This window comes from Athene cunicularia (genome assembly GCF_003259725.1).
Source record: "Athene cunicularia isolate RWA chromosome 8 unlocalized genomic scaffold, athCun1 chr8_part1, whole genome shotgun sequence".
NCBI lineage: Eukaryota > Metazoa > Chordata > Aves > Strigiformes > Strigidae > Athene > Athene cunicularia.
The window spans coordinates 32331605-32354958 of NW_020799109.1; the positions used below are offsets into that span (position 1 = coordinate 32331605).

Here is a 23354-nt window from a genome sequence, read left to right on the forward strand (position 1 = left end):
TCTCTTTGATTTGTCAGACTGTGGCAAACAAAAGGGAGCTCAGAGCCTGAAGATCACAAGGAGAGAATGAGAAGGCAGGAAGAAGCAAGAGGTCAACCCTTAGAGGGGATGGGCTGAACCACTTAAGGGCCACAGTTTGATGCCACTCAAACTTACCTACTTAAATAAATCTTAATTAAAATGAATGTTAGAATCATGCAGGAGGAATGTTATTTTATTAACTTCTAGAAATATATGTTGACTTTATTTTTAAGTAGAGAAAAATTCAAAATGCCTGGTTAAATACTCTGGCTGACTATTCTAACAGAACTGGGTTTTGGGTTTTTTTGGTTTTATATGGTAGTTTGAAAGTCTTGGTCTTGGGGGCAAGAGGGGACTTGCTATATAAAGAAGGCCAGCCACATGCAGCTCCAAGCTCTGACTGACTTAAGATTCCATCACACATCATGGCACTTGAATAGGTAAGATCATTTAAGTTGGTTAATTGCTTGAACCTCAACCAGTACAAACAGACCAAAAAAGCCTCCACTGTTGTGTAGTGCCATTCTGTCCTAAGAAGATATGATGTGGTCATTCAGTTACGTCAAAGTGTATCTCTTACTACTCTGCTCATGCTCATGTTCCAATTGATTCTGAGTCTCTGTATAACTGGGACAGATGCAACTCTGTGAAACATTGCCTATGCAGAACTCTTCACTCTTTCACACTAGCGATTGTACACATTTTTCACAAATTAAAATGTCCACTCTACACTGCTAAAGAAGAGTTACACTCACTATCTTCTGCATGTCAAACTGTGCAAGAGAAGAATTTCATCCAAAACCCTATAATTTTTCTTTTAAACTCTAAGGATCTTTAAATATCAGTTCCCTACTATACTAGTCTGGTTTTAGCTGATGTACTTTGATTAGAATTAGTGAAGATAAACTAATACAACAAAAAAGCAGTACATCAGCCCTAAGTGTATCTTTCTCTACAAGAAAGGAAAAAAAAAAAACCACAAGCAGAATTTCTTTATTATGAAATACACCAAAGGAATTAATTTCCGTTTATACCAAAACACATTTACCAGTGATTTCAATTGCTTTGTCATTGACAGAACATCCTGTGTAATATACTATGATATCTACAGTACATGAAATTGGAAACACATGCGTGTAGTATTACGCTGAAAACAGGCATTCATTTCTTGGCTCTCTTGGGAGTGCCAAGATTACGGGCCAGATTTCAGCTTCCCATCTGTAAAAACTCACCGTATACATTCAAGTTGAAAATTCGGTCTTCCTCTCCAGCAGGATTAGTAGCCACACAAGTGTACTTTCCTGTATCAGAACTGAGAGCTCTGAAAATGTTTAAGGTGCTGCCATCTGGAGTTACTCTACGGGGAAGGTCATAAAAAACAGTGAGTTTGTTTACGTATTCCTATGACCTGGCAAATAAACAGTTTTGTACATTTAAATCAACTGCCTCTATGCTCTTGGGAATTTGGTGAGAGAACCATTGTTTTTTGCAAAATATTATCAAGAGATATGCTAGGAAGTTTTTCCTACTGATGTCCAGTTTACCCTTGTATTATGATTCAATTCCAATCAGGCTTCTGAAGAACCCATAACGAAAAGCATCAAGAGTAAAATATTTCCGTGTCTAGATCTTTCCCCTCCAAATGAAATTAATGGAACCTAGTGACCTTAACAAATTTTAATGAACCTGACGAACTTTAATGCAATTTATTAACTGAGAAAGAAATAGCTATTATATACTTATCACCGTTCAAAAAAAAAAATCAAAGTAGTAACAAAGTATACTAGATTTATAGAAGCTAAAGAGGGAGATAATGTTCTTAACCCAGCTGAGCTAAGACTTCAGCTGTCTTTATACTCCCTCCCTTAGGACCCTCTGAGGTTTAAAATTTTACAAGAAGATAATGCAGTGTCTGCTAATTTTTGCTTGCCTTATTCTTTGTAAATCATCACTGGCAACTGTTTTTCCATCTTTAAGCCATTGCATAACAGGCATGGGCACTCCATTGGCATTGCAGACGAGCTGGATGCTTTCTCCCAGGAGGACGCTGACTTCACTAGGCATTTGAGAGCCAGCAATATTAGGAGGCACTGGAAACGTGTGAAGGCAGGAAGAGAAGATTCATCAGCAAGAAACAATCTAAACTTTAAAAAATTACACTGCAGTAGCTTATGAGTACTAGCATTTACTGCACTACCTTCACTCAAATCTCATTTAGAAATTATATAGTTACATTGTTTCTAGTGGCAATTCTGACAAGACAAATTCAAAGCCACTTTAATCATTCCTTAAAACAGCTAATTTACAAAATTGTAACACACATGCATCTTTGCCATTATATTTAATATCTAGTTATCTGCAAACAATGCTGACATGTACAATAATATTACAACAAAATCCCATTTCATTAAACATCACAGTGCACTGTAATAATCACATCCCTGGTTAACTCTTCAGTATGTGCTTACTGCACAGTCAAATATTCTACTGCATCAAGACCATCGTATTCCCATTACCAGCCACACACTTACTCCATCCCAACCAGCAGCCATTTTTAGCCAGTTCTCCTAAAGAACAAGGACTGTAATCCTACAGTCATGCCATCCATCAAGTCAAGACCGTCAGTCCCACTAGGAAGTTTTGAACATTTCAAGCAATATCATTCGTATTTGATCAAACAAGCAGCTTGATATTCAGTTCCTAAGCTCAGGAAAAAAATAACAGGCAGGGGCCCACACAAAAAACAGAACTCCCAAAGAACAATCGCTATGCTGAACAGTTACCAGTTGTGTTTGGCCTGCTGATGGCCAGCTATTGCACATGGGTGTGCCAGCTCATAGATGATGCTGCCTCTTCCTCAACCAGCAACTGCCAGCATGGGAAGGGACTATGGGAGAAAGCTGGAGATGCTATACAATAGGTGTCTTATTGGACATGGGAGGGAACTGCCACAATTAATGGGGATGAGTCATTAGAAACAGAGAAAAACAAGACAGTTGTGGTGTAAGGGTGATGTGCAGCAAGGCAGAAGACTATTCCACAACAAATAAGGGTTTCTCCTCATTTGAGTGGGGGACAAAAGATTCAGCTAGGAAATTCTGTCAGTATTTCTTTGCTATCTCCTATTTGCTGTGGCAAAAAAGGCAATGGGTATCACTGCTTCTGAAATCATGTACGTGTGGTGCTCCACACTCAATCAACCAAGTCAGCTTCAGTATCTAGCAGGAGGAAGGATGTGATCAGCAGCAAATACACACAGCCTTCCCAATTGCTTTCAAGTTTTCCTACAAACAGAAGTTAATAATATTCTTTTTCATGCAGATTTCTGACTAACAGTATAACTGACCATTTTTCCCCACTGGTCACAAATGACAGAAATAATGGTCCAAACTGGACACTTTTCTACATGTTTAGTTGACAATAATTCAGTGTCTCTAGTACAGACACAGTGTCATACTCAACCAATTCTCAACCAGTTCTGCTCACTTCACTCTCATGACTTACCTTGGATAGATAGCACATAACTTTTCTGAGCTTTTCCCTCTACATTTGATGCAATACATGTGTAGGTCCCACTGTCCAGAAGCTGAGAGCGAGCAATCTGAAGTTTGCTTCCACCAGATAAAATATGAACTTCAAGAGAATCGGAGTTTTCTGAAAATACGTAAACAGGTAGTCATTCCAAACCAGGCCACAGAGAGCAAACACATCTTGAGAAACTTTTTCATCAAAATTTCAAAACAAAACGAAGATTCTAATCAGTTAACATAAGAGTCTGTCTATACACAGAAGAAGAAACAAAAAATAGACAGCATATAGCACAGTGGTGCCCCAAAGTCAGGGGTGGGGGTGGGAGAAAGACCAGAAAAGAGAATTAGAGAATGTTACCTATTGGTTTTTCATTCTTAAGCCACAGTAATGTTGGTGGAGGAATTCCGGTAGCATCACAGACAAAGGTAACAGGATTACCGATAGTTTCATTAATCAACTCTTGTTCCCGGCCTTCTATATTTGGTGGCACTATAAATTGAATGGAAGTAATAAAAATTATATGATTACCAAATATTATTGTAAACTGATTTTGAATCATCTAGTCTACAATGTCTGTGGTATTATAACAACTACTGTGGATAATGAAGAGTATGCTCACCATAAACATTAAGATGGAAATTTTTATCATCTTGCCCTGCAATATTTATGGCTTTGCACACATACTGGCCTGTGTCAGAAACCTAAAATAAAAATAAATTAAAAAACATTTATTATGAAGTCTTATTATAATGCTACAGTTTAGAGATATTAACAGCCTTTGCCTCTGTCAATTCAAGGTTTGCCTTCAGCAAATAAATCTCCTACGGACAGCTAGTAGAATGCACCAATAAATAGCAAAATAATTGCTTAACAGTAGCAGAGTAGTGGCAGATGGAGCACCCCACAAGCCTGGCCTACCTCTGCACCCTTGATTTGTAACATTTGCCCATCTGCTAAGATCTCCACATTTTCAGACTCTGAAATTATGCGCCTGTTCTTGTACCAGGTGATGACTGGTGGTGGAATTGCATTGGATTCACACTCTAATATCACTGGGGTGCCCACTCTCACGTTCAGCACTGTCAGTGAGGTTCCACTATGGTCTTTGATGCTTGGGGGCACTGTAGAAGAAGCTCAGAGTTATTTCTGACTTTGTGAGAAGGTACAAGACAACCTAATAAAAATAAATACAAAATAATATATATTCTTTTGAAAATGCAGTATTTCAGAAAATAGTAAAAAACAAACCAAGAACAGTTAGGAAACTCTTCTTCTGACTTTCCCCAGCTTGGTTTCTGGCAACACACGTATATTCACCATCATCTGGTAGTTTGGCTCGGGGAATCTGCAGAGTCCGAGCACCTGAAGTAAAGAAAGAAGCCTTGAAATTTATTCTGTGGTTATTGTATCAATCTCAAATGCCATTTTAAAACTGTAGGCACAACAGACTGAGCACAGACACTAAATTAACCTCAGATTAAAAAAGGCACTGCATTGCCATTGCTTTTTAAGGTTCACTAAGCCTCAAAAAAAAAAAAAAAAATCCAGTCAAGGGAACGAAAATGTCCATGTCTATGCCTTGGTCTGTGCTGTACCACAGCCCTCAGTCACATTTTACCAGCAAGACAGGACTGTGCAACACAGCAAGGGATCTTCACTTGATACCCTGGGCTGAAGAGAAGTGGCAGGAGCAGAAATGACACAGGTTATCATGGATCTTAAGTGAGGAGCTTTAACTGGTTAAGGAGAGCTCAGAATACAAGGATTTCTTCCTGAGAGTTCAGCAGGGTTAATCCAGTTTCCCACTGACGTCCATGAAAAGGTTTTTACTTTTTGTCATCTAAGCCAGCAGAAATTATTTTAGCCTCCGTCACAATTTCTGATAATTTCTTTGAAAGGTGAGTCAAAGTGACTCAACTTCAATCAATTCCTACATCAGAGCACCTCTGTAAAGTGACTTGCCCTCCAGTCTTTTCCACACAGTTTATTTCAGCACTGTCAGTCTGAATCAGTTTCCTTTAAAACTGAGCCCACAAAGCAGCCAGGAAATTATTAAATACAGTAGGCCAAGTGTCCTGCTTACTCACCAGAGCAATACTAAGAATATACTGGCTCCATAAATAGTGGACATGGCCCTTATCAAGAGAAAACAGACAAAAATTGAGGCACAAGGCTGTAGAAATAGCTGAGATTCCTCACCAGGCACAATGAAAATGTTGGTATTTGAACTGATAGGTTTTCCATTCTTGAGCCAGCTGAGATCAGGAGGTGGAAAGCCAGTGACTTCACATGTCAGAGAGATGAAATTATTCACCACCACAGTCAAATTCTCAGGATTAGTACCAACAACTCTTGGAGGAACTGCAGAGACACATACATTAGCAGTATCTATCACAGCATCAGGAAACAATATTCCACAAGATCCTGATTTACTAATAAAGCTGAACTGCTGAGTTTTGCAAAAGGGCCAAGTTGCAAAAATCTTTCACATCCTATGAATGGACCTGCTGCTTTATGGATGTATCTGGAAATGTGACTGAAGCCAATCTAGCGGTCAATTCCTGTTCCTATAATTCACAAAAATCTCTAGGATTTAATTTGCAGTCCTTCCGTGATTGAGATTTGGGAAGACTAATTAACTTACAAGAGATCCTGCAGTTCCTCATTAATGCACTATCAATTTTAAAACGCTGTACTCATAGGACATTTGCTATGTAGGGCAGGACAGATTAAATTTACCTTGTCAGGATATGGAGGGTGATTAAGCATCATTTCTTCCTGATATTGTATTGTTCCTAATCTGTCCAAAAGAGTCCATTTTCTCATTACAGAGCACAAAAAATGATTCTTTCTGATACAGTTCTTTTGTTAACCAGACAAACCTCTTGTTAAATAATAAGCTAAGCAGTTTAAAATTCTGGCACACAAGCATTGCTCAAAAGGGTGCACTATTAACCTTACAAGTCCCAGTATTTCTAAATACGAGAATATTTTGCCATTTGACCTTTCTACAAGAACTATTTAAAATGGAACAACTGTAAATCTCTTCCTTTTAATAAATCCCAAGTTTTAGCTTCCATGTTTTTGCAGTGTGGATATATAAAACACTTAAGAGGAAAGCAAAAGCATGTTCTTGGCTCTATTGGGTGGAAAAATCATTCCAAAGAACACATGGAATCCTCTTCTTCAAAGACAGAAACGTTAAAGTATTTTGGACCATATCCACCAGAAATACTCCAGATGCTTTCTGTCACTTGAATGACACAAAACAGTCATTAAGTCAAGTTTATTGCTCCTCTGTGGCACTGCAGAAACAAGAGGAGTCAATATAAATGGGTGAATTCCATCCATATTTTTCATCTTGGAATTAATTAAGATTATTTCCCTGATAATAAGCATAAAATGGTTCACTAGAATAAATGAATTCTGATCTGATGACATTTTATAGTTATTTATATTTATTTACTTTTACAGTTACTTTCCCACAGATGTGATTATTGACAGTGAAAGACAATGACCAATTAAATATACAGAGCCAATTCTGAGCTAACTTTTAATGAATTTTGCTTAAACTGTGCATGTGGTAGATTTCAAATTCAGCAGCTCCACTGCTTGTGCAAAGCACTCACAAACGCACTACAGGTAATGTGCATATGCAAATACACTTGTATGTGCATACAGATGCAGTAATGGGCTCGACTCTAGTATTCAGTGTGAAAATTACCTATTTATATTAGATGTTGAGATTTTAAAACTGGATGCTTATTTTCAGTGATTTAGAAGCCTTTATTTTATTCTACTCACCTTTGCGACAACTTAATAAAGAGCATCATCTTTAACATTTTTCTTAAATTTCTGAAAGCAGTTCCATTAGAAACATACAAAAATGCTGGAAAATAACTTTTTTTTTTTACACCAATAAGACAAAGATCAAGCTGCTTAGTGATAATGCATTTTCATCAGTGTTTCATCCTGTGTGGTCCTTTTCTGAACAGCTATAGTCCAATTTTTCACATGAAATCACATTTCTAGAGAATAATAGACCTAAGCTGGTAATGCTGGTAAGGTAGAATTGAAGCTTCATGCAAATATTTCTTCTAAAACAATAATATTAGATTAAAAACACTATAAACAAATATTTTAAAGACCCGAAGTTTAACTTAGAACACAAATGTCAAGAGAAGCAAAATACTTCGATTTAAAAACAAAACTCAAACATCAGAAAATCTAGATAGACTCCACTGAAAGAAAATAACTTCTCAGAAAACTATTCCAGGGCAAATTCTTCCCATGACAACACAATTTTTGGCTAATTGTGTTACTGAGTAGAAAAAAAAATCACGATACATTTGTTTAATTTAGTAGGTAAATTTGCTGCGTATGTGAATGAGAAAAAAAATTATTTCTTCTGTAATAAACTGAATCATCAGATTCCTGGGATGCTGGTACTGTATTTTAGCAAGAGAGAGAAGAGAACATTGTTTTCTATCTAGTATGTAATACAGAAGATTAGCTAGCTAACAAGGATGTGAAAAAGGATATCGATCATTATAGAAGGCTGTGATACAAGTCTCCAAATTGTACTGTGAAAACAGATAAAGATGTAGCTGTCAGTACTCCTTGGTAGGTTTTCAAATGTAATGGTACAGATGAATTTGTAGAAATAATGCTCATTTGATTTTCAATTCAGAATGGAAAGCTGGAAGTGGTGGGACGAAGAGTGGGCAGAAATAAAAGGGGAAGTTAGGCTGAAATGTTAATTAGAGATACCCTGATTTTTGGAAGCTATCAGAAGAGATAAGGGAAGGTGGTGGAGAGAATGTTTAAAGTAACTGAAAATGTCTTGGTTTCTTGATTGTATTTCTATTAGACTATTGTACTGTATTTCTATTAGATTGTATTTCTATTAGGAAAAATCTGTATTTTCTATTAGATTGCATTTTTATTAAGCCAAAATTTATTTTAACCCTATTCTAACTCCATGACAAAATAAAAAATAGACAACAGAAAGGAATCTTAAAGAGCAAGTTTTTTAAAAGTAAGCTTTTACAATGCCATATGTCTTTGTTTAATGCTTTCTAATCATTATTTTTCTTGAAAAAAGCATTTTATGAACATATCAAAACAGACTATAATCCAACCTATTTGTTATTCATGATTTTAGGGTTTAGCAACCGCTTCACAGTGTACACACACAGCCACCACACAAGGCTCCCTCAGTAATAATTTCCACGTATGTGGAATAGAAATCAGGAGCTAAAGCTATGCGGTATCAAAAGCCATGTCTTGTCAACGTACTTTAAACATATATTTAATTCTGATATGTCAGAATTTCCATTTCAAAGAAATGTAAGAGAACTTACATGCATAAAGCTAAGTATGTGCCCAAGCACTCTGCTAAAATTAACATGTTCAAGCTAAACTAACTTTTGAAAGAAGACAATCAGAAAATTATTGATTATTGTACTTACCATGAACATTTAGGTTAAAATACTTCTTGGTGCTGCCAGCTATGTTTTCTACAATGCAGATGTACCTGCCAGTATCTGTTACTCGGGAATTCAAAATCTAAGAGGAAAAAAAAAAAAAGAAAAAGAAAAAGATGGTTGTTGAGCTAATACATAAGACAACTTACTATCAAAGAATATGAAGAGAATTAAGCTCAGCTCTCTGATTGTTTTAATAGGTCCATCCAATCTCATTCATTGATAGGAAGGGCGAGTTCTTCAGAATATGCTATTTTCTTTAAAAATAAAGTAATATATTTTGCAATAATTAAATTCTGTTAGGGAAACTTAGACAAAATTTGCAGCAACAGGTTGACTCCACAAAAGTCAACATTATTTTAAGTTAAGTGATCTCACTGATGCTGTTCACAGCATGACCCCGCAGACAGCTGGGTCAGCACAACTGAGGGATATAGGAGTGAAAAGCAGCAGCTGAGGGACAAGGAACAACTCATCCTTAGGTGTGCAGCACCTTGTAAAAAAAAAATCTAATTCAGAATTGTGCACTCAGTAAATCTAAACAGTTTTGTCTTTATGGGAAGCTTGTGCTTGTGATGCTAAAAATCAGTTTTTCACTAAGAACGAACCTGTAACCTCTTTCCATTGGACAAAAATGTGTGTTTGTCATTTTCTGCTAGGAGGTGGCCATCCTTTTGCCAGGTAATACTTGGAGAAGGGCTGCCACTTGCAACACAGTCCATCACTGCAACCTTGTTTACAAGCACAGTCACTTCTTCAGGTAGATCACCATCAGCTCCACTGATGGATGGTGGTACTGCAAAAGAGCAAAGCGTGGTAAGAACACTGTGACCCAGTACCTCCCGGGGGTTTCTGTTATTTACACTTAGTCACAGTGGCCATAAAGAAGAGGTGAAAACTCATTTTCTAGTTAGTCTATCATGTTCTTTGCTGTCAGAACAAAAGAAGATTTCCAAGGCAGGACCCCTTCCTAACAATAAATCAGTGCTTTCAAGTGACAGATGCAGAAATAGAGGTAAAGAAATAAGTGTTTCCCAAGGTAAAAACACCGAGTACATCAACAGACCATGCAAGCAGCATAGAAAAGCTTTCTGTGCAATGTTTGTAAACAGATCATAAAAAATGGACTCTGCAGGCATTCAACTGTTGATCTAAATCATTAATTCCCTTAAGCCTTTGGGAGTTTTGCAGGTATTTTAGAAAACAATGACCAACGTAAGGGGAGAGAAAAGTCTAGTAGGTCAGAATTTTGAACTGGAAACTGGATAGGGAACAAGAGATACCAAAGTAAAACTTGGATTTCTACATATACTTTTCTTTCTGGTGAAGTGTGATAGGGGCAATGCAATCGATTTCCTATAACAATAACCTAAAACCATACTGAACTAACAATATTAATGCTATTTTCATGCACTGCTCTATACTTCCACAAAACTCTAGTACCTTACATAAACACATTAATTTCATAGTTTACAAATATGAAGAATTTACAAACTTTAAAAAATAACTAAACTTGAACTATAACACTTCATTAGTTTCCACAGAACTCTTTTCTTGTTATTAAAACGAAAATTATCTCTTATTATTGTTATTAAAAGGAAAAAACAGAGCAGGAAAGCTCACAGAGCACTCGGACATCATAATGAATGGAATCCTCTCCAGCTTCGTTTACTGCCACACACATGTATCTCCCGGCATCTTCAGCTTGTGCCCGTGGAATCTGCAACACACGGCCTCCTGGAAGGAAAATGCATACAAGATTCAAATGCAACATCCATCATCTCCACACCACATTTCACTAGAGACCTCAGCAAGCAAATTTATGAATGGTCAGCATTTGCTCTGAATTATAAGTAACTAAAGACCTCTATTTCCTAGCTCCTTTTTCTACTGGCAGATACTTGGAATTCAGCAATGCTCATACCAAAATGTTAGAAAAGAGTAATTAATTCCACATAAAGTACTAACATTCTTCAGCAGTATGCAGCCAGACATTATTCTTCAACCAAAAATAGAAATATTTCTCAGCAAGGGGACAGAGAACTAATAAGCAAAAGGAGATACATAAGCACAGAATATTCTGTTCCAACCCGAAAAAATTTACTGCTGAAGCTTACAGGTACTTCTGACCCTGTTCCTCACTTTAAGCACATAAATAGTTTCAGAAAGAAAGAGCATGTTAGGAATACATTTGAGGAGCTGCTGTCATTGGGGTGTCTCAACAGCTGAGCAATGGGTATACAAAAAGACATTATCCCTACCACTGCCCTTCTTTACACACACCATCTCAAGCCATCCTCTGCTCAGAAAAGTTCCCTTTTGGTACTCTCAGCATTACAAGCACCTCTTTCCTATATGAGGTTAAGTAGGGGCTCATGGCCATTTTTCTGCTGGAAAAATTATTTCCTCTCGCTGGTTAAGATGCTTTTCTACTCCAATTATGATTTTGCCAAAGCAGAACTTAATAAGGAAATAAATCAGGAACACATCAGAGAGAAGGTATCATTGTTGCATTTTATTTTTCAGTGAATCATATGAAAGTTGAATGGTCACATTCACACCATTTTAGAGACTACTTTTTAAAAGAAAGAAGAAAACAACTTCAGTCCAAGGACTAGAGAGAACCATTTCTAGTCAAGAAAGTCTGAAAGTAACATTAAAGTAGTGTTCTGAAAGGGAAAACTTTGTTATTACTATACTAAATATTACTATACTAAATATATAATTTGTTATTACAAATACTAAAACTTAGGCCATTTTTAAGGTCAGAGTGACATTTTAACACTCACCTGGTAATATCAGTACTTTATCACTAGAGCTTAGAGGATAGCCATCTTTATACCACGTAAGAACTGGAGGAGGAACAGCATTGGTCTCGCAGTACAGTGAAAGGGGATTGTTAACAATCACATCTCTACTTTTTCCACCTCTTCCCGCATCTACCATGTTACCAGCTTCCCATTCCTTATAATGCTTTTGGAAACTAGGAGGAACTATAACCAAGTAGGGGGAAAACGTTTTAATTTTACAGCAGAAAAAGAATAGTTTTAAAGTCAAGAAATGAAAAAATACTGTAATTCTTAAAAAACAGCAGTAAAAATTAAGTGTATTAAATTAGCACCTCCCTCAATTGGAATTATGCAGGAAAATTATAATTCTTTTCAATCTACTGAATATTTTCTTAAGACTAGTAAATAACCATATAAGAAGACCTGATAACAAAACACAGAGAGGGTATTAATCAGCAATAATACTTAAACAGTAAGCTATCTGGTTTCACTCAAGTTCTAATTTTGTCTAAATTTTCAGAAATTACTGATAATTTTTTTTTTTTAATTTACACACAGTGTGTAGGCCAACAGGATGCTTATGTCTGGGGTCTGTAAGTATTAGTCAAAGCAGATAAATAAACTATGACATCTTAGTTTAAGCTAAACTAAAACTTTTTCATGTAATTTATAGGAAGATCAGATGTGTGTCAGTTCACTAACTTCAGAAACACTGCATGTTACCAAATATGAAAGAAAAATTGAACATTTAATTTCTTAAAGATAAGCAAAGTATACATGACATGAAAATCACACAAAACACAGAAGCATTGGATTAGACCAAGCAGGTGTAAAGGACACAAATTTATAAAGAATTCTATCATCTCAGAACATTAGAAAAGGAGGCTACCAGAATAATTTTATTATTGGAACTCTGTTTACCTTGTATATTTACATCAAATTCCACTTCATCCTCTCCAGCAATGTTGGATGCCAGACAAGTGTAACGACCAGTGTCTGACACCTGAGCCTCCTTAATCTGCAGAGTACGGCCACTAACTTGGATGATGACATGATCATCTGGTTTAAGTGGCTGTAATGTAATTTTAAATGGAAATTAATACTTGGCAAAATGTACACTAGAAATAGCCATATTTGTGAAAGCAATATGTTATCATCTCTCTTTTGGTCAAATTCAGGTTGTTTCAAAATCCTTTGTACACTGCAAGTAAGAGTGGGAGTAAGAGCATATTTTGGGTTCAGTATTTCCTCTACTTTGATACCACTACCAACAGAAGATCCTTTGATTTTTCTTAATGCTTCCAGCAAGGCCCGCTTCCAATCTAAGCAAAGAAAGCAGTTGTTTAGGATACCATATTACTGAGGGTCACTCCTTGGGACACAGTCCTGGACACAGCTCCTGAGATGGCAGCCTTGGGCACAGGTGGTGCAGCCCAGCTATCGTCTCACCTGCTCCTCCTTTCCCTCAGACCAAAAGCTTTTCCTCCCTGAGTAAACTTGATCAAGCTCCAAGTTTCTGGAAACAGTTTTCTTTTGATGGTTGTCAGAAACTCTGCATCTTCACCTTTCTGATCTGGGTAGCTGGTCCCCTAAGAGGATGTGGTTTAACATCACTCCTAACCCCAGTTGGAAGTTGCTGGTGAAGGGATAATGCCATCCCTATTAGGCAAGGGCTCTGTGACATCTGATTAAAATCAGGCTGATTCAATCCCTGAACTCACCGGCCAAGTCCATGAGCTGATAGAAAACCTATACCTATCAGTTTTCTACAAGGTGAACAGCTCTAACTCACCCTGCAGCCACACAACCACTAGGATCTGCTGCCCAGCAAATACACGGTGTGAAATGGATGCAGCAGCAATGCAGATACAAAGGATTAGATGCTACTGTCCCCAGAATTTACATCACACCTGACAGTAGGGACTGCACTAATACAACTTGTATCTTTCAGTAATGAAAACAGAACACATTAGGGAGTCAGCACTGAACTCCTGGCCTGCAGGGGACAATTAATTTAGTTCATGGATGTGGATGAAAACCATTTACCCAGGGTCAACTGAAGAAAAAGCTGCTGTTCTGACAGTGGTAGCAAACTGCTTACAGCTACTGTCTTTTGGTGATGTCTCCACTACCCCCCAACATAATTTTTCATTGGCAGTGTAATCAGTACACCCAGGAGATCCTAGAATTAGAGTATATGCTTGAAACAAATGGAGGGTGTACACAGAGTCTCTCCTGTGACTCCAGGCTGTTTCTGCATGGTCAGGAAATTCAGCAAGGGCTGGCCCAGCTGCAGAGGTGCAAAAGTCTGTTACTTAAGTGCCCTACCAAGAACAGCTAAAACAAGAGTTTACATTCCTCTTTCATACCGGAGTTGCATTGTTTCTTTTTTATTAATAGCCAGTCCCCAGTAGACTGCACATCAGTACAATTCCATGGCACCGCCCTTCCAGACTGCTTCCTCTCCAGACCGATGCTGCTGTGAAGATTGTGTGTGGCAGGAACCACACCTCGTTCCCCCTGGCAGAGAATCCAGATGCTTTTGTGGCTTTGTGAGCTCTGCCAGAACGAAGCGGGAGGCTTTCTGCAACTTCTGCGGGGGCAGCACTTAGAGGAACCAAGCAGGGGGCCCTTCTGTAACAGGGCCTTTGGGGACTTTACACAATGGCTAAGGGACACATGGTCATACCATGGGATGCTACCACTAGGCTGGGCTCTCCCCCTTTAAAGCACAGGCCAGTGGCAGGCACTGGAAATGCTCAGTGTCTCAGTGGCACTGCCAAGCACCCACAAAAAAGCAAATGTGTCAATTTGCAGAGGTCTGGCCAACAGCAAATATCCTAAGACTGTGGGATGTCCAGCAGGACAGTGGGAAGATGACTGCCTGTTGACTTCAGCACTGCAAGTGAGCCTGTTACACTGCACAAATGTTCATTAACAGTGATAGCAAAAATACATGGCTTTTTCTCTATGAAATCCACTCATTAGAAGGAATTCAGTTTGTGACTGGCCTGTCCATCCTTGTACCAGCTGATGGCAGCAGCAGGAATGGCATGAGCTTCACACTCCAGGGTAAGGCTGTGGTTTACTTTGATCTTCACTTCTTTAGCAGAGACACCTATCCCTGAGATATCCCCTTTGTTAATGGTGGGTGGAACTGCACAAAAAGCAAAGGGAGAGAGAGACACTTTCATGACTTTGTCTTATGCAGCATTTCAAAATTAAATGGACAAAGAGAAAACTTTGATGATAACTTCAGGGAAAGCAAGTGCATTTACCCCTATAATCTGTCTCTTTCCCTTAGCTGAATTTTTATTTTTTTATATATATAATACATATACATGTGTGTATTTTACACGTTTTTGTATATGTATTATGTATAAAAATATAAAACTGTGTTCAACAGTTTTAGACATGCAAACCTAACCACAGCCTTACCTAGCTCTAGCACTTCATTATGTGTTTGGCTTGAATTCTATAAAATTTAGTGTACTGCAGTCATTAAAAAGCATTTTAATGGAAACTAATATTCTCAGAAACATGTGTTTGAACTGAAGTCCACACTCAGATTAGCTGGTCAAAACACAATGTTTCCATTCCATTGAAATCCCAGTGTTGCAAAATCCTGTTTCCTTCTGAATCAGAACGAAAACAGAACATTTCAAAATTTTTAAGCTACCCCCCACCTCAGTCTCCTAATATATTTTAAATTGTTTTAAATGTTTTCAAAGCCTTTTCCATTATTTTTTCAATGAGACATTTTAAATTCTCCCTAATGCTTACAGCACCATAATAACTGAGAGTTGAAATGACATTTGAGGGGGGGGGCTTAATGTTGCTACATAGCCATACTTCAATAATGAACTCTTTTGTCATCTTCTCGTTATTCTGAATCCAGTGGGGCCTCATTAGGGACTTTGTGTAATTAAAATAACTGTGAGGGAGCAAACCAAACTCCAGTTCAGACTAGGAAATAAAAATGAAAAAAAAAAAAAAAAAGATGAAAAATCATGCTTGAATGAGCCCATAATGAAGAGATTGAGCACTACAATAGAGTATTAGGCACAGATGCTCAAGGGACAATGTGCTGACAGGAAGCCTTGAATGAGAAAGCTTTCGTGCATGCGGTATTTTATGGAAGGATATAAAAATAATATCCTCCTGTTTTACCTTACTCAAGAAAGTTTCCCATTAGATGATGGGTCCCTTCCCCCCCTTTTCTTCTAAAATAGTTTCTTTGCTCATGAGATTCTCTGCTCACATCTCCCATTGTGCTGCACTCATCTGATTTTAAAATCATTCCCAGAAAAGCATTTCAGAAGACACTGGAGTTCAATGTTTCTTAAATGTCTTCCCCTGAGTGTTACAAAGACATTTAGCACAACAGCAACACTGGTAAGGGATGCAACAGCAAATTTTTCCAGTATCTTTCTTCAAGAAATGCCATGAGCTCATGTAGATGTTTGGTGAACAAAACCACTAACAGAAATCCTTCTGTTTACCTGGATAGGTAACACTACAAAGGCAAAACCCAGAAGAATTAAAATAAAAAACCCAGACAACAACAAAACACACACACTGGAAGCATTTCCTTACTGTAGACTTTCACTTCATAGTGTTTCAAAGTTTCTCCAGCCTCATTTGTTGCTATACAGGTATATCTTCCAGCGTTGTCCTCCTGTGCATTTATAATCTGCAGGGTTCGACCACCTGCCAAAAGATATCATTCTTTAATAGCATCGATGTTATGCTCTTGCTTCCCAACTATTTAAACAGTGTCTGCAGCATATTTTCAACCCTTTTGTCTAAAGTCTGCCCTTAGAAGAGCATGAAAAACTGTCTGCTTACCACTATGTATACTGTGTAATAAACGTGCAGAATTCACAGGAATGCTTTGGATCACAACTCCTGTTCCTTACAAACTCTCTGAAAATTTAATATAGAACTATACAAGAAATTTCAATAGGAAGAAGCAATTTAGGGTTCTGCATTTCATTCACAGAAAAAAATGAAAGGAGGCATAATAAGTAGGATGAAGCAAAAGCAGCCTAGTCAACATGCCAGCAGTAGATGCGAGCCTCCAAACTGCCTCTCTCTTTCAGTGCAGTACTTCCTAAGAGAGGCCCTTAACTCCCTCCAGAGAACAGACAGAAGCACCAACTGCAATGTGAGAACTGTAAACGTAAAACAATTGGTAGAATTTAGGATTTCAAGTGGCCTCTACAACTGTGACATCCATGAATTTCCTCCTTGTAGTATATTGTTTATATATAATTTATAGTCTGCCCTCTGATAGATCACAGAATTCCAGGTTCAAAGGGACCTCAGTGATCATCTGGTCTAACCTTTCTTGACAAAAGCACACTCTAGACAAGATGGCCCAGCACCCTGTCCAGCTGAATCTTAAAATTGTCCAGTGCTGGGGAACCCACCACCTCCCTGGGGAGATTATTCCAGTGACTGATTGTTTGCACTGTGAAGAATTTTCCTCTTGTGTTCAATCAGAACCTCCCCAGAAGTAACTTGTCCCCATTAGCCCTCATCTTTTCCATGGGACTCCTTGTAAAAAGGGAGTCACCATCTTCTTTGTAGCCCCCCTTTAAATACTGGAACATGGTGATAATGTCACCCCTAAGCCTTCTCATCTCAAGGCTGGAGATCTCTTGTGGATCCCTGGAAGTGTTTAAGAGGAGGGTTAACTTAGTGATGAGGGATCTGGTGTAGTTGGGAACTGTCAGTGTTGGGTTGATGGTTGGACTGGATGATCTTCAAGGTCTTTTCCAACCTAGACAATTCTGTGATTCTGTGAAGGCTGAACAAGCCCTATTCTCTCAGCCTTTCCTCACATGACATGCTGCCCAATCCCTTGATCATCTTTGTGTCCCTGCTCTGGACCCTCTCCAGCCTGGCCACATCTTTTTTGTATAGCGGGGACCAAAGATGAACACAGTATTCCAGGTGTGGCCTGACAAGCACTGAGTAGAGTGGGATAATGACTTCATCATCTCTGCTGGTGATGCCCTTGTTGATGCAACCCAGCACCCTGTGGGCTCTTTGCTGCAGCAGCACACTCTTCACTCATACTGAGCTTGTTTTCCACCAGGACTCCCAGGTCCTCTTCCACAGAGCTGCTCCCCAGCCACATAGATCCCAGCCTGTGCTGCAATCCTGGATCATGTTTCCCAGGTGCAAGACCTTACACTTACCCTTGTTGAACTCCGTAAGGCTCTTGTTATCCCACTCTTCCAGCCTATCCAGGTCTTCCTGCAGGGTGGCTCTCCCTTCCAGAGTGTCCACGTCTCCACTCAGTTTGGTATTGTCAGCAAAACTCATCGGGGTACACTTGATCCCATCATCCCAATCACTTATGAATATTTTAAAGAGCGTTGGGCCCAGTATAAATCCCTAGGGCACCCATTTGTGACAGGTTGCCAGTCTGAAAAAGAGCTCTTTACCCCCACCCTCTGGGTGCAGTCTGTCAGCCAGTTCCCCACCTACTGCACAGATCACTTGTCTAGTCTGTAGTACACCAGTTTCTGTAGGAGGAGGTTGTGGGGAACCACATCAAAAGCTTTGGAGAAATGCAGGTAGACAATGTTCACCACTCACCCCACATCAACCAAGCAGGTTACTTTGTTGTAGAAGGCGATCAGGTTTGTCAAGAACGATTTGCTATTGGTGAATCCGTGCTGGCTTTTCCCAATCACATGCTTCATGTGACTTGTGATAGCCCCCAGGAGGATTTGTTCCATAACTCTCCCAGGGATTGAAGTAAGACTGATGGGCCTATAATTTCCTGGATCCTCCTTTAAGCCCTTCTTGGAGATGGGGGTGACATTAGCCTTCATCCAGTCTTCTGGGATGTCCCCCAATCTCCATGACTTCTCAAGAATTGTGGAGGATGGCCTCACAACATCAGCCAGCTCTCATGACACCCTTGGGTGGATGTCAGGGCCCATACATTTGTAGGGCTCAAGCTCCTTTAACAGTTCACACACCAACTCTTCCTTCACTGATGGTGAGTCTGTGTTGGCATCGACCTGGATTTTTGTTCCCAAGGCCTGAGGAAACCAGTGCCAGCAAAGACAGAGATGAATAAAGTGTTGAGAACCTCTGCCTTTTCAGCATTGTTGGTGACTGATTCACTTCTTTTTAACAGTGGGCTAATACTTTCCTTCTGTTTCTGCTTGTTTTTTACATATCTAAAGAATCCTTCCTTGTAATTTTTGACATCTCTGGCCAATTTCAATTTGAGCTGAGCTTTTGCTTTTCTAACTGCATTTCCGCACACCCTGGCAATATCCTTTTAGTTCTCAACAGGTATTTGTCCACTTTTCCATCTCTGGTACACTTCTCTTTTGGTTTTGAGCAGACTCAGAAGCTTGCAGTTAAGTCAGGGAGGTCTCTTTCTCTGCCTGTTTCCCTTACCTTTAAAGTGGATGAACTGTTTCTGTGCTTCCAGGAGAGCAGTCTTGAAAAACTCAAGAGCATTCGCTAGCTCCTTTTTCCTCCACAGAAGCTTCTGATGCATTCCCTCCCAACTGAGCTCTGAGCAAGCTGAAGTTTGCTATTATAAAATCTAAAACCTTCAGCAGGATCCCAAACTCCACAATATTGTGATCACTGCAGTCAAGGCTATCACTAATTCAGATATTAAAAAGTGGGTCTTCTTGGTTTGTAAGCAGCAAGTCCAGCAGTGTCTCATTCCTGGTTGGCACATCTAACATTTGTATGAGGAAGAAGTCCTCTACATGTTTCCAGAAACTTCATGGATGACATGTGAGCTACTGTATTGTTCTTCCAACAAATGTCTAGGTAGTTGAAGTCACCCATAAGAGACTAGTTCTGTTGACCCGAAGCTTGCTTAAGTGACCCAAATGTTTCTTTGTAGGCCTTATTTTCTTGGTTTGTAGCTCAGTAGAAGATGCCTACTGTAAGATTCCCCTTGGAGACAACACCCCTCTGATCTTGACCCCGAAGCATTTGATAGGGTTTCCACAACGGTCATAGTTGGATTCTGCACATTCAAGGTTCTCCTTAACATAGAGCGTGACTCCTCCACCTCTTGTCCTTTGCCTGTCTTTATGAAACAGCCTATAGCCACTCATCACAATCCTCAGTCATACGAATTGTCCCACCGTGTTTCAGTTATTCCTAGGATATCATAACTTTCTGACTGGGCACAGAGCTCCAGTTCCTCCTGTTTGTTCCCCAGGCTACATGTACTGGTATACATACACTTGGGGTGGCTGGTCTTCTGGTTCACATCTTGGGAGGCATCTGAGGAACATTTGTCACTGCTCTGATTGACCTTATTTCCTAGTTGGCTACAATGGTGTCAGTGTCCCCACTTTGGACTCTGTCAAGTTTAAAGCCTGCCTCACCAAGTTGGCTAACCTACTGCCAAAGATTCTTTTGCCTCTTCTAGACAGGTGGATCCCATCCCTCCCTAGCAGGGTTTGGTCATCAAAAAATGTCCCATTGTCATAAAACCCAAAGACCTCATGGTGGCACCAGGCACAAAGCCAGAAATTGATTTTCATTCATGTCTATTTCTGACTGCAGCCTTTCCTCTAACTGGTAAAATGGAAGAAAAGATAACTTGAGCATCAATACTTTTTCTTGCACCCCCAGAGCTTTGTAGTCTTCCTTGATTCTGCCCAGGTTCCTGGTTGCAGTGTCATTTGTTCTGATATGGAAGAGTAGCAATAGATAGCAGTTTGTGCTCTTGACAAGCTGTGGCACCCTCTAGGCAACACTCTGGACCTTAGCTCCCAGAAGGCAGCATATCTCTTGATTCCTTTTCAGGATGGCAGATGGGCACCCCAGTGTCCCTCAACAGACTCACTACTGATGAGATTAATCATTATTTAATCAGGTTGCAGTTCTCTCCAGACTGCATTCCTAGAAATTGTCCCCCCATGTAGCAATTCAATTCCTTATTATCAGTACCAACTCAGTCTTCCTCTGAACATTTGCAGTTAACAATGTTAACATACTTGCTTATTTACATTACTTCAGTGTTACCAGTGAAGCTTGTTCCTGTTTTCCACCTCCACAGATGTGTTAGGTAAGAGTTACTCCAGAAATTAAACATGGCAAACTACTAATGACCTAGAAAAATGCCACCTCATTCCTCTTACTAATGTTGTTTATATCACTCTCCATCTAATTTCCACACTTAATTTCAAGTTATTTCCATCCATTAACTCCAATAAAATTGTTTGCCATCATTTAGCTTTATGGAACAAAATAATAAATACCTGTATACAATAAAATACAAGTAAATAGTTAATTGTGAAGCACTTAAATATTGGAATGAAGTGTTACAAAAGTACAAACATTGCCCTTAAGAGAAATATATCCTTTGTTTTTTTTTTTTAAAAAAAATCTGTAAAGAGGAAACTAACCAATAAAAGAATAAAACGTTATTTCTCAATAACAACAAAACTTTTACCTGGCAAAATGTGGATATTTCTGTTTGATTCTAAAGGATTACCATCTTTCAGCCAGGTGATTGTAGATGGAGGATACGAATAAACCTCACAAATCAGTGATGTTGGGCTGTTGAGGATAACGGTGACATCTTCTGCATTTCTGTGGCTGTCTGCACCCACAATGGTTGGAGACACTAGGAACAACAAAGTCTTTAACTAGAGCAAAGACCTCTATGAAAAGCCAGCTTGCATTGGTAGAATCCATCCACCCTTAGCCTTTGCCAATCACAGGTCAGCAGTAAGCCAGCCACCGCTTCTTGTGCAGCAGCTGGAGACCCACTGCTTGATGCTTCTGGGAGCAGCAGACTGGTAGGAGGCATGAGCCTATGAAATGAGGATGTGGAAAACAAACTTGCCATTGTTTGCATTTGGTTATGCAATAACCATCATGAAAAAAGCAAACCACAGATTGTTTCAGCTTTGCTGAAGAGATCACAATCTGAACTGCTCTTCAGATATTCCTTCCTTTAATCACAGTAAGCCAGTGCACTGTCCTGCTCATTCCATACAGTGTCCTGTTATAGCTTCCCATTTTCTTGCTCTATCTAAAGCACAGAACTGTTCTTGCTACGGAACTACTATTATTTATAAATTACTAGGCTATAAAATTTTAATTGTAGACAGGCAATTTAGGCATTGCTATAGTTATAAGTGCTACAAAATTCCAATGTGATTATGTTTTTTCCCCCTGAGATGAATATTTTCTCTGCAAGAGTCAGCCTAGCTGTCTTACCAAGTACATTAAGACTGTAACTTTTGCTCTTATCTCCAGCTGTATTGGATGCAATACACGTGTATCTCCCTGTGTCAGTGACTTGAGCATTGGTGATTTGCAGAAAACGCCCACTGGACAGAAACTTGTGACCTTCATCCTCAGTTAGTGATTGCCCATCCTTTATCCAGGTGATTTGTGGTACAGGGTTCCCTGAAAGGAGTAAAGAATATTGAAGATATTATTTCTTGCATAGCCTCTAGGATATGCCAAGATTTCTGAAAAATGGGAAAATATCATGCCCTTTTAAAATATATCCTTTAGGGAGATGTTTTGGAGTATGTATTCTAAAATCTCCGAACCTCCTGAAGTAATACCTCCTCTTAAATTCCACAACCCTTTAGGGAAGAAATATGTCAGCAATTATCCTCTTGATTACATATTATACAACCTTTATAAGAAAGAGTGCTTAGTCCTACAATAAGCACCATGGTTAAATCTGTCATTTAAAAATTCCATTGAACAGAAAATGCCATTAAAACATGCTGTTCAGAACCAATGATGGTCAATACCACAGGTTTGGTCACCAAAGATAAGTAATATTGTATACTTCTACCTATCACTTCACATGTTAGGGTAACTGTGTGCTTCTTTTTCACTTTCACATCTTCCAATTTATTTTCACCCACAATCCTTGGAGGCACTGCAAACAGACAAGACAACATCATCAGCCGGTATTACTTGCAACCAATCTAAATACAACAAAGACACACTCAGGCTACATCCCAGCATATGCTTCCCTTAATCACATAAATTAATGAATAGCTCAGATCTACCAGAAACAGGTCCAGGTGTGAGACACTGTGGAGCTAACCTGCCTGGACAGCAGATGGGCACTCTGTTAACACCCCTTAACCATACAAGTCCATGCAAAGGGCAAGAGAGGCCCACAGACCCATAGGGGGCTCACCTCACTTTGTCTTCACAGCTATAGAGATCCTCAGAGTGCTGAGCAGCATGGTCTGTAAGGCAATATTTCTGTGTATGGTCAGTAGGGCAACAGAGATGAGCACTTGTTAGTGGGGCCAGGCTTGATATTATGCACCAGCATGTTTTCCAAGTTTTCCATTAAGCAGCAAGTTGTTCAAAACCATGTGCTTAAGAGTTGTTTGTTTTCCAACTGTAACTGAAAGCATCTATCTAGAACTCTAGGGAAATAACTGATTTATAGAAAAAGAGTCAGCTTGTCTATTCACATACCATGTGGGTTTTTTTTCCTTACCAGCATGCTTAAAGCAATATAATAGATTACCAACAA

General features: G+C 39.1%; 1 protein-coding gene across 1 annotated transcript in view; it reads right to left on the bottom strand.

The window, feature by feature from the left end:
- The window catches only part of HMCN1 (hemicentin 1), a 209226-nt gene that overhangs the window by 49936 nt on the left and 135936 nt on the right, over positions 1-23354 (bottom strand). The window contains exons 48-65 of the mRNA XM_026854028.1: positions 22653-22739; positions 22058-22249; positions 21285-21458; positions 16424-16537; positions 14839-14984; positions 12749-12899; positions 11828-12031; positions 10662-10775; positions 9647-9834; positions 9024-9120; positions 5752-5913; positions 4801-4914; positions 4471-4673; positions 4172-4253; positions 3910-4041; positions 3526-3675; positions 1952-2111; positions 1254-1378 (exon numbers count right to left, since the gene is read on the bottom strand). Coding sequence (XP_026709829.1) covers positions 1254-1378; positions 1952-2111; positions 3526-3675; positions 3910-4041; positions 4172-4253; positions 4471-4673; positions 4801-4914; positions 5752-5913; positions 9024-9120; positions 9647-9834; positions 10662-10775; positions 11828-12031; positions 12749-12899; positions 14839-14984; positions 16424-16537; positions 21285-21458; positions 22058-22249; positions 22653-22739 — 2595 coding nt within the window. The remainder of the gene's footprint in view (positions 1-1253; positions 1379-1951; positions 2112-3525; positions 3676-3909; positions 4042-4171; positions 4254-4470; positions 4674-4800; positions 4915-5751; positions 5914-9023; positions 9121-9646; positions 9835-10661; positions 10776-11827; positions 12032-12748; positions 12900-14838; positions 14985-16423; positions 16538-21284; positions 21459-22057; positions 22250-22652; positions 22740-23354) is intronic.